Genomic DNA, 10,227 nt, shown 5'->3' on the forward strand with positions numbered 1-10,227 from the left:
TAAGATGGTTACTGATAAAATGTAGTTTTATTAAATTATAAATTCTGTAACAAAAACGAGACAGATCAAGAAAGACCTCAAAAACAGAACTACAAGGACTAGATGGCAAAGCCAATGAAAATGCCATGAAGTGTATAGGTAAGAATTTGCAACAAAAGTTAACAGCATTTTTACATTTCCATTGAAGGAAGGAAAATGCTTGCTCTTTGTCTAGTAAAAACACATTTTAACTCCAAACTCACATCTATTTTTCTCACGTTAAATTAAGCATCCTGCTCACACCCAACATATTGTCTGCTCCCGCATTGCTTCAGTGTTCTTTTCAAACATCAATCCATGCAGAAAGTAGTAAGACACTTAATGCAACAATCAAATAATGAAGACAGTTCGAGTTGTACAGTAGATATACATTGGCCAAAAAGGGATAGAGTATCTTGAAGGGGAAAATGCTACAAAATTAACACAAGACATTTTCAAGAAAACTGGGTATTGCTAAGCAGCTTTCAAACCATTAACAGTACAACCCAGTTTCTTACAGTTAGTCTTCCAGCTAAGACACGTTAAAAGACTTAAGTTAGGCCAAATCTGTTTCTTCCCTTCATTCCCCCCCACCCCCCCACCAAACACACTGCTAGATTTGAGTGCAATGCCAATGTGGACAGAAAATTTACAGATAGGAGACTAAGTTTTTAAATCACATGGCTCCAGATTTAAACTTCAGTGACTGTGCACTGTCCATCTGGCCTCCTAGATCTTACGCTTGCATTTGCCACCCCTCCCCCTGCCACTGGTCTCTCCGCTCCAGACTGGTTTGCATTTGCATTCAAGTGTCTCTGCTGGGCAGAGGATGCATGTTGCTGGAGGGGAGCAGACACATCCTCGCTATCGCTGCTAGCATCCGATTCAGTCTCCTCCACAGAGGTGTCGGGGGCTGGCACCCTACCAGAAGATGATGATTCGTGGTCCTCCTCTCCCTCTCCCCTATGACTCCTTTCGGCCATACTGTCTCCATTTATTTGTAAGTGGGCAAAAGAGTTCTCCAGAGAAGTGCTTGCATCAGGAGAGGGTGTGGAAGGACTCACGAGCTGACCATCCAGCGATGGCAGGGGCCTAGCAGAAACAGGCACCAGAGGCTGTACAGCTGCAGCCCCTGCAGTCAGTGTGCTGTCCGCACCATCGGCAGAGCTCTCTCGTGCCAGACTGACACTGTTAGTGTCACAGTCCAACCTAAGCCCGGCCACTCCCTTCTTTGGTATATCTATTATGTCCCGTTTTATTTTTCTGCGCCGTCCGTGCTCATTTCTCCTGTACTGAACCATGTTTTCAAGATCTGCTATGTATAAAAACCCAGCAATTAGCATTTCGGTGCTCTTTTTACCCTTGGAAAAGGCATCTTCCAGCTCTCTGCTGGTACGTTCATCATACTGCCACCAACCATTTCTCCCTTCATAGTACCAAGCGTATTCTCCGTTGCCTCTGCTTGCTGCTTTGAGTTCTTCTGGTGATAACAGGGTTGGCTTGTCAAGAAAATCCTCTGGGATCTCCTGGCGGCAGAGCGCACAACGTTTCCCAAGCCACGAAGCTCCCTTGACACAGAGATAGCAGAACACGTGTTTACAAGGCAGACTTACTGGATGGACACACGTTTGCAGACAGATAGCACATTCAGGGACTGTCAGGGAAGGTGCAGCATTAGCACACGACTCATTTGTCTTCCTATTTGTGGGAAGCATGTTGATTGAATGATCTATTTCACCACAGCCAGCCATCCTGCAGAAGATCAGAGAGAGGTTTAAGTCAGTTTATTGAGTCAGCCTGAACTAGTACCTCTACCTCGCTGTCCACATAATGAGATGTTTGCCTTAGATTGAGGTATCACTTACGAAGCTCAACTTCTGAAGTGGCTGACAGGTTGACATCCTGTGTCCTCAGTCAACAGACTAAGCTAAACTTTGCGAGAATTTCTTACGCTAATCGCTAAGCTTTATATTTCTGCTTCATTTTTAATAAAATACCACGCCATGCCTTGGAACTTCCTTGGTCCTCTTCTTGAAGCAGCACTGATGGATGAACTTGATGCAGCCTAAAGGTACTACATGTCCGTCCAGCCAGTTATTCTGGAGAACCCTCAGAAAATTTAAAGAAGCTATGATTCTTTTCCCAGGGGGATAACCCAACCACAGAACCATCTACTTTCACAATAGCGGTGTTCACAAGTTTGATTAGGGGATTACTGGAACAGTACTCCACAGTAGGTTCCCATAGTACAACATGCACTTGGCAGCAGCAGCAGACTGTATTCCCACAATGTTTATTGTTGAAATGCTAAGTCAGGGCCTGAACCAGTGATGGAAGGCAGGGCCAACCCAGGGGAGCTCAGGTGCATGCAGTGCACCTGAGTGACTGGAAGGGGTGGAACCAGGAACCACACCATCCCAAACCTCATTTAAGGTTTGGCAGAGGAGGCAAGGGTATCTCTTGCTGGAGATTCCCTGCCTACCTGAGGCCTTCCAAAGGTAAGCAGCTCCTTTCCTTCATTTCTGTGTCTGCTGCATATTGGCTCATTCTCATTTGCTGTAGCTAAAGCCCTTGCCACCCTTTTATTATGGCAGTACTTTTCATCCCATTATAGTATTATAGTTAGTCACCATACACCCCAGTGTACTACTCCTCACAGGCTTGCAACAGCCACAGGGCAACAGAAAGAAGTGGATTTGAAAACCAAAGTGGCTTTTTTGAAAGATGTCTTGGATTTCTTATTCCTAAAAGGCAGGTGAACTCGCTGATTTACCTCAAATGGAACTGTTCTAGCCCAGAAGAAGGGATAGTGTATCACAGGAGATGAAACACACAGCCAGAATCTTATTAGTTTGTGAAGTCATTGCCTTTCCCTTCTCTGGCCATGCCTTATTTCTGTCATTAAAGATGATTTTTCTAACCAACTGTATGAAAAGTGAGGATAAGACCAAATTTTGTAGGATTCCATTAAGTGAAATACTCTAGGCTTGTCATGCAAATACCTGCTCAAAGATGTTTTAGTCATGGCTGTCTTTTGCAGACTGTTTCATGGTAATTTTCCCTTTATATTCTTATTCACTAGCAATCAAAACAAAACACCAAGTACTAAGCAAGGAAGAATAGGCTTTGGGGGATGGGGCCTGAAATTTGTTTTAATCAAATAATTTTTGAAAAGCTCTGCAGCTCATATTTTTCCTGAATTAGCACATGATTGTGTCCTTCTGTATTTCAGTCTGGTATCTAATTTTTTCACTGGGATTAAACTCTAATCCATGCACTAGCTCTTCATGCAGCGCGCCAGTTGCAGACACAATGTTACTACCTGGTAATTGTCTTTACTGTACAGTACACATCTGCATGCAAGGTCCATGCTAGCAGGGTGGTGAACAAGTTGCTTTCTGGCAGCCTCACACATTTCAGGTTATATTTGGGAACAAAACTTTACAACAAAACTAGTCTGTTGTAAGAAACTTATCAGAAAAAGGAAGGGAAAAAAAACTATTCAGATTTCAGAGTACCCACAGAAACAATTTGATCAGTATCTCGCAACAAAAGAGTTGAAAGACAAATCCATGTATCGATTAATTTGTGCCAAGCACAACTGAGAAAAAAGGATCTGAATTTTCAAATGTTCCCATAATAACATGCTACTGTGAAAAAAGGCGCAGCTGAGATTTTTGTTTCCGTGCTACAGTTTTACAAAAGGCTCCCTTCCCCTAAATACATTTTACAAGCTTATCCTCTTCAAATAAAAGAGAAACAACCAGAAGAGTAGTAACCACTGTATAAACTGTGTATCATAATTAAGCATTTGCAGACTGCTGGGATTAAATATTCATTTTGACAAATCAAATTCTGGTATCATGAGCTAACACAAGAGTTAAACTAAAAGCAGTGAGAGTTCTTACCTGTTTGCTGCAAGCAAATTCTGTAGCACCTGAACTGTGTTCAACTGGTCACCTATTAATTTGGGGGTTCTCTGAGTCTTTAACACATCAAAACCTTAACACAGCACATGAATGTAAAGAAAGGATAAATGTCTTATCTCAAAAGTCTTCAGTGATTTTTAATGACTTGGAAGAAAACACTGTGTGTAAAATTAATACAGCTAGAGGAATAACACTTTATCTCTAACCGAGCACTACCCAGCAACATAAACTGTTAATAACAGATAAGCACAACTGCAGTTGCATGTGCTCAGAATGCAGGACAACTATGCATCTGAAGATTCAGATCAACTAAACTGAGGCTGTCTCACCTTTTGTTTCTGAAGAAAGATCCTAATTAATCCTTTACTGTTAACCTTTTTAACTATCAGGCCTAGTTCACAGTTCTATACACATTTATAAGCTAGTGTGATGACATATATACGTAGATTTCTATGGAACAGATAGCCCTTTGGAAAGGAGGAAAAACATCTAGGGCTGCTTTCTGCTAAGCTATGACTGTGGAAGCTCTTTCTTCCAGCTTTGTGATGTTGATAACTGAACAAAACCGAGTACAGATTATTTTCCCTGAAATTAACAGTAATGCTTTATAACAAGACTTAACCAAAAAAGGCTTTGTTAATATGAAGCCTTAATAATATTAATATATAAAATGGCTTTCAAATACTAAAGTTCTGCTTTTTTAATTGTTATGGTTAATAGGGAAAATTACATTATCAAGTAAGTTAAACCAAACTCACTGATGCTTTCCAAAAAGTAAAATTATCCAAACTATTTTGGTAAGCAGTTCAGGTATGAAAGAAAGGGAGCAACAAGCATTTGAACACTGCGTTTTAACATAAATACAGCCCAAAAGCAAATGAGAAGGAGCTGTTCACAGTCTTGCCAGATCTCATGTCCTCTCCTCTCACCTCTATTATTACTATTATTTTTAATTAATATTTAAAGCTACATTTCACTGGGTGCCTTCAGCAATTCACAAGGTATGCTGCTATGGACCAGGTAATGTGTAAGAGCCCTATGAAAATTCCTCTGGCCTACTGAGACTCTATCTGAAGAGAAAGTGAATTCCCATAAAACCACCCCAAAACAGAGTAGTTTTCCAGACTCCAGGTCAAGTACTAACTGCAATGAGACAGTCTGTCAAGGAGCTGGCACATAGAAGTCCATTAACACAGCAACAGCAGCTTACTTTTTCTGAGTAATTCCTACTGGAACATGCCACAGGACTAAGATGTCCTCTCTTCAGATGTCTCCAGCTAGGATGGCAGGTCCTCCTTCCAAAGGCTGGCTCATTCCTGACTTGTCCTGCCCAATGGTACGCTACTGTGTTTCGGCTTCTCTGCACGCTACTGGAAAGCAAACAGTGTCACCATTACAACAGAGGTATGAGCAAGCAAAATACAACGCCGGGGTCCTGGTACAGAAATGAAATTACTATCCTTTCATTTGCCTGACAAAGGCTATTTTCAATGTATAGAAATATTACTGTCAGTCTTATAGTTTGCCATTACCCATTTTGGCCCACGGTCTGACGTCAGTTATTTTGATGTCTTAATTTATGCAAGTTATCTTTTCCTGAAGTATTACAGAAGGCAATTATCTTTAGCTTTGCTAAGTCAGTGCCTCATTTCCATAAAGTAACTATGTACACAAAAGGAGAAACGAGATCAAAGATAGGAGTATGTTATGCTAATGCAAATGTAACCTCTAGTATATGACTTCTTGTACTCTGGGACTTTCAAATGTAACACAGCTACCCAAACCCATATGCAGAAAAAACACTTCATACCACATTATCCCGAAGGACTATCTATCTAGTCTTGTCTCTAAACAGGCAGATGTTTGAGGAGAAAACAGCGCGTGTGAACACGGGACTTCCCCGAGGCCCTCTTCACCACTCAAGCAGTCTGTTGCTTAGGGCCTTCCTTATACCATTGGCTCAAGGAAAGAATCATTTCAGCAGAAATATGGTGCATATCAGACTTAGGTAGAGACTAGAGCTAAACAGAGGAGCAGTAAGTCTCTGAAAGAACACAGAACACTCCGTATTATAATCTTCTGTGCCACAGCCTATCAAACGATTGAACACTTATCATTAATAACATCAGAATGAAGTGTTCAGATGACTTCTGTCTAAGACACATTACTCAAACGGTATTTTCTCTACAGCTGAGCTTCACGTGGCGTTCAGTACAGTTATTTTTAGAGACCGTTCCTAAGGAAAAATGCAAAAATTAATGTGCCTATCTGTTTGTCCTAGCACCTTTTCAAAAGACAGATCTCCCCTCATCATTTCTATACACATCAATCTGGAGAGCTGCAATCACATTAAAATTCTGGCTCTACTAATCCGCTCAGACAAGATATGGTGTTTGCTATGATCAAAGAGACAGCTGCAACAAGCTCAGTGCTGTGGATGTGGCGTTCAGTCCTTCATCTTAGGGCTGGCTTTCTACGGTACATCTGTGGGCTTCACTCAAAGCCTTTTATCTATTACCTCTTGTGATCCGCTATTAGAGGCAGTGCATTGTGAGACCAAATGTTATGTGGAGATGGGAGAAGGAAGTTGGGTCATTTCTGACAGATTTCTTGGGGAAAAAAATGCATGCACATACTTAACATATGTAATTATACCTAGAAGAATTCAATTAGGGCATAATTATAGGATTATGGCACAGCAACTTCATAATTGCTGCACAGCTATTAAAAAGAACTAGCTCACATACTGACTTGAGGTAACCTCCATGCTTCGTTACGTTGTTATTTATTTAATTAAGCCAGTCCTGGAAATTTTACTAAACGGGATAAAAGACACTTGTGGTTACACACACACCCCTTCCTGGACTCCTGCTCCTTTGAAGTAAAGTGGCTGAGAGCCGGGTTCTATACTTAGCAATTAACTTCCTACGCTAGAAAAGCATCTAGTATGAGGAGCTACGCTACGCGTGGCAACCTGCGAGCGTCCCTTCCTCCCGTGCAGTCACCAAGCCCACGAGGCCTACTGCACACCGACTTCTTAACGTTCAGCCCACAGCAGATGAAGGACAATCCCACTGACTGGGAACAGGAATTTAAACTTGGCATCACCAGCTGGGCAGCAACTGGTCCCACAGTGCAGCTTAGCCAGTATTAGCCGCTCCTCGTTTCCTTGGAAGGCTGTCAGGACGCCTGCTGGGGAACCTTGTGCCAGCTTCTTCCACACCATGTTAGGATGCCAAAGCTGTGGCCCTTCTAGCAGACCCAACAACCAAAAATGGCATGAGGTCTTAAGAACATCAAGCTTTTACCACGCCAAGATGGAGTGAAACCACCTCTTGTCAGATCAGTCAGCTGCTGCCTAGCAAGTTCCCAGTAGCCTATCGTAGCTAGGACAATTTTATTTTTTTTTCAGTTTTTCTACTACTTCAGAGACCTGAGCCATAGGAAAAACAGCAACAATAAACAAATTTCCAGAAACTTGCATAATTAAAAAAGCCAGATCCTAAATATAAGTGCCGTGTCTGTTACTTAAGGCCCTAGGAAATTTCTGTAAATAAAGTTTGGTTTGTTTTTTGTCTAAAAAGCTAAACACCATCAGTAAATTCAACTGAAGCCAGTTTCTCACTTGCTGAAGGCTATTACTTAAACCTTGCCTCAAATGAAAGGTGATCTCAAGTTCTGCAACACCGCACAGACCACTTTACAACAGTTATCACAAACCCATCCTGTCTCCCCAGAGGCTGAAAATTGAACAGGTGCAGCACCACAAAAGAAATGATAAAAGGTAAACATTCTTCTTGAGGAGGTGGGGTAGGGGAAGGTAGAAACAGCGGAAAAAGGATCACAGAATTCTCCCTGCAAGACAGCATGAACCAAATATTGGGAAAGGATGGAATGCTGGGTGTGATCTAAGGGAGAAAATATAATAATTAAAAATAAAAACAATCACTCTCCCATCTGGAGGCCTATTATCATCAGTACAGTATCAACTATAGGTGTAGAGCCTGTCTGGTGCATCTGAAACTGCCACTGAGCACTGAACAGCACAGCAGGTAAATAACCTCACTACCTCTTCTCTCTCTCTCACTTAGAATACCTTCAGAAACCATGGATGTGTTAAGGCTTCAAATTGCCCATCATTCCTTATACAACATTATTACAGGTTAATTTATAAAAGCTTATATAAAGGTTTGGATCCAAGTTAGAGAAAAGTAGTCAAGTGCAGAACAGTCAACCATTTCGGGACTGAACTGCTACACATTTATTCAAAATCAGTTTCTTCTTCTGTGCTATAGCTGGAGCCAGTGTCCTATTTTATTTCACTTAAGTGAGGAAAACCTCGGTTTCACACTCAAATAAGAGGACAGTGACAAAATTCCTGTGGGAAAACAAAGCAAAAATGGGTTCATCTGAAGCTCACAATGTTTCTGACAGAGAAATTAAGTATGGGAACATTGTTACACAAAGACTTGATTAACATGGCACAGAAAAATCATCAATTCCAATAAAGATTATTCCCCAGCAACTCCAAGAGCCTTCCAAACCTTATTCAACCACCTCCAGGAGTCGTGCAGCTCCATCTCTCTGGGAAAATGACAATTCCATTACATCTACATCGATGCCGTGGATTTGGAAGGACATAAAACTTTCACTCGGCCACTGAAACAACCGGCACTTTGATTCGCTTGGAAAGAAGCCACGGTGTTAACCGCACAGGACCATAAAGCAAGTCTGCACAAACATCAAATATTTAAGATTTACTGAAAACGACCGCATCAGTACACTGGTTTTACCGTGCCTTCGGTACTACCACAAGCGATCACTTTTGGCGATGCGTTTTTAGAGGCACTTTAAGGCCTATTTTTAAGCAACCCACTGCCCAGAGGCAGCAGCTAACAAATGCGACAGGATGCTTTAAAGCTCCGCTCCCTATTCTTCCTTGTAATTACCCTCTGCGCACTGCACGCTGCGCTCCCAGCAACAAGCTCTACCCTATTTCTGCTTCACATGGCAGAAAAGTTACGCGAAGGCAGAAATCAGCCACTTTTACTGGGGTTTCTTGGGATGCGGAAAGCAGACATCCATCCACAGCGGTTCGCGTGAAAAATCTCCTATTCACAGAGTATTTCGCAATCATCCCTCAGCGCTGACACAGACACAGCGCACCGCGCGCAGAACCTATTTCTTCGTCGCACCACTCCCGAAGGATGCGATTAAAAACCTCGAGCCCGGACCGTCAGCCACAGGGGAACAAAAGCACCTGGCGGCGCCGCCGGCCGCTCCTCTCGCACTTCCTGTTGTGCTCGCCGACATCCCCGGCGCCGGCACCGTGCGGGCAGCAACCGACACCCGCCCGCGGCAGCCCGTCCCCGCCGCCGGGCCCAGCCCGCGGCCCTGCGCGATCCCGCACGGCCGCCTCCTCCCTCGGCGGTGCCCGCGGGTCCTCCCCTGCCGCCGCAGGGCGCTGGGCCGCGGCAGGCCCGCTCCGCCCGCCGGCCTTTTGTTCGCGGCCGGTGCCCACCGCCCGGCCAGGCCTCGCCTCCCGTCCCGGCCCCGATCCCGGGCGGCCGCACCCCGTTCCTCCACGGGGACTCACCCGCCGAGCCGGGTCGGCTCCGCCGCCACCTGCCGCCGCCTCCGCGGGACGCACCGACGTCACGCGCGGAGCAGAGCGGGGCACACCGCGCCACCGTGACGCCGCGGAGCGGGAGGAGCCACAACCGGCTCCGCCGCCGGGCGGGCGCGCTCGGGTGACGCCATGGCGCCGCCGCGCCCCGCCCCCGCGGTGCCGCCATGGCGACGGGGACGGGAGCGCGCACACACCCCCTTCCCCCACCCCCTCCCCAACCACTCCCACAGCCGCTTCCGGGGCTGCGTTTTATTCTCTTGAAGAGGCCGTTGGCGGCGATGTCAGGTTGTGCCGGAGCTGGTAACCGAAGAATGGCACCTACGTTAACATCAGCCCTCATTACCAGCTTTTAGTTCAGTGCCAACGTATGTTGTGTGCACATCTCTTTCTGTGCTAGCTCCTGTGGCACCAGCACGTCCCCCTGGGCCAGCTGTACCTGTTGCAACTGAAAGCGCCTCCGCCTTTCTGCCTCTGCTTCGTTCACAGCTCTGTGCCCTCCTTCGTTTCTCTTTGTCACCGTTGCCCACATCGTCCTCAATCTGGAATTCGTGTCTTATTCTTGCCACCAAATTATTAATGTGCACAGTGGCTTGAAAAGGAAAGATTCACCAGGCTACTCCTGAAAAGGCACCACCTCTCCTGGCAAGCAAC

At 44.8% G+C, this 10,227-nt stretch overlaps 1 protein-coding gene across 3 annotated transcripts; it reads right to left on the reverse strand.

Moving 5' to 3' along the window:
* Positions 1 to 9,641, reverse strand: RNF146 (ring finger protein 146). 3 transcript variants are annotated; one of them, XM_065734073.1, is made up of 3 exons: positions 9,544 to 9,641; positions 5,158 to 5,314; positions 1 to 1,770 (listed from the first exon to the last, which is right to left on the reverse strand). In XM_065734073.1, exon 3 carries the CDS (start codon positions 1,767 to 1,769, stop codon positions 711 to 713), a length of 1,059 nt encoding a protein of 352 aa, XP_065590145.1. In that variant the 5' UTR covers position 1,770; positions 5,158 to 5,314; positions 9,544 to 9,641; the 3' UTR covers positions 1 to 710. The 3 variants fall into 3 exon arrangements, with proteins under 3 accessions (XP_065590145.1, XP_065590136.1, XP_065590153.1); XM_065734064.1 differs by having other exon boundaries at positions 5,158 to 5,317; XM_065734081.1 differs by lacking the exon at positions 5,158 to 5,314.
* Between the last annotated feature and the right edge of the window lie 586 nt (positions 9,642 to 10,227).

Source organism: Cyrtonyx montezumae, unplaced genomic scaffold (assembly GCF_038088225.1).
Source record: "Cyrtonyx montezumae isolate F1298 unplaced genomic scaffold, pur_monq_1.0 scaffold_0, whole genome shotgun sequence".
NCBI classification, from domain to species: domain Eukaryota; kingdom Metazoa; phylum Chordata; class Aves; order Galliformes; family Odontophoridae; genus Cyrtonyx; species Cyrtonyx montezumae.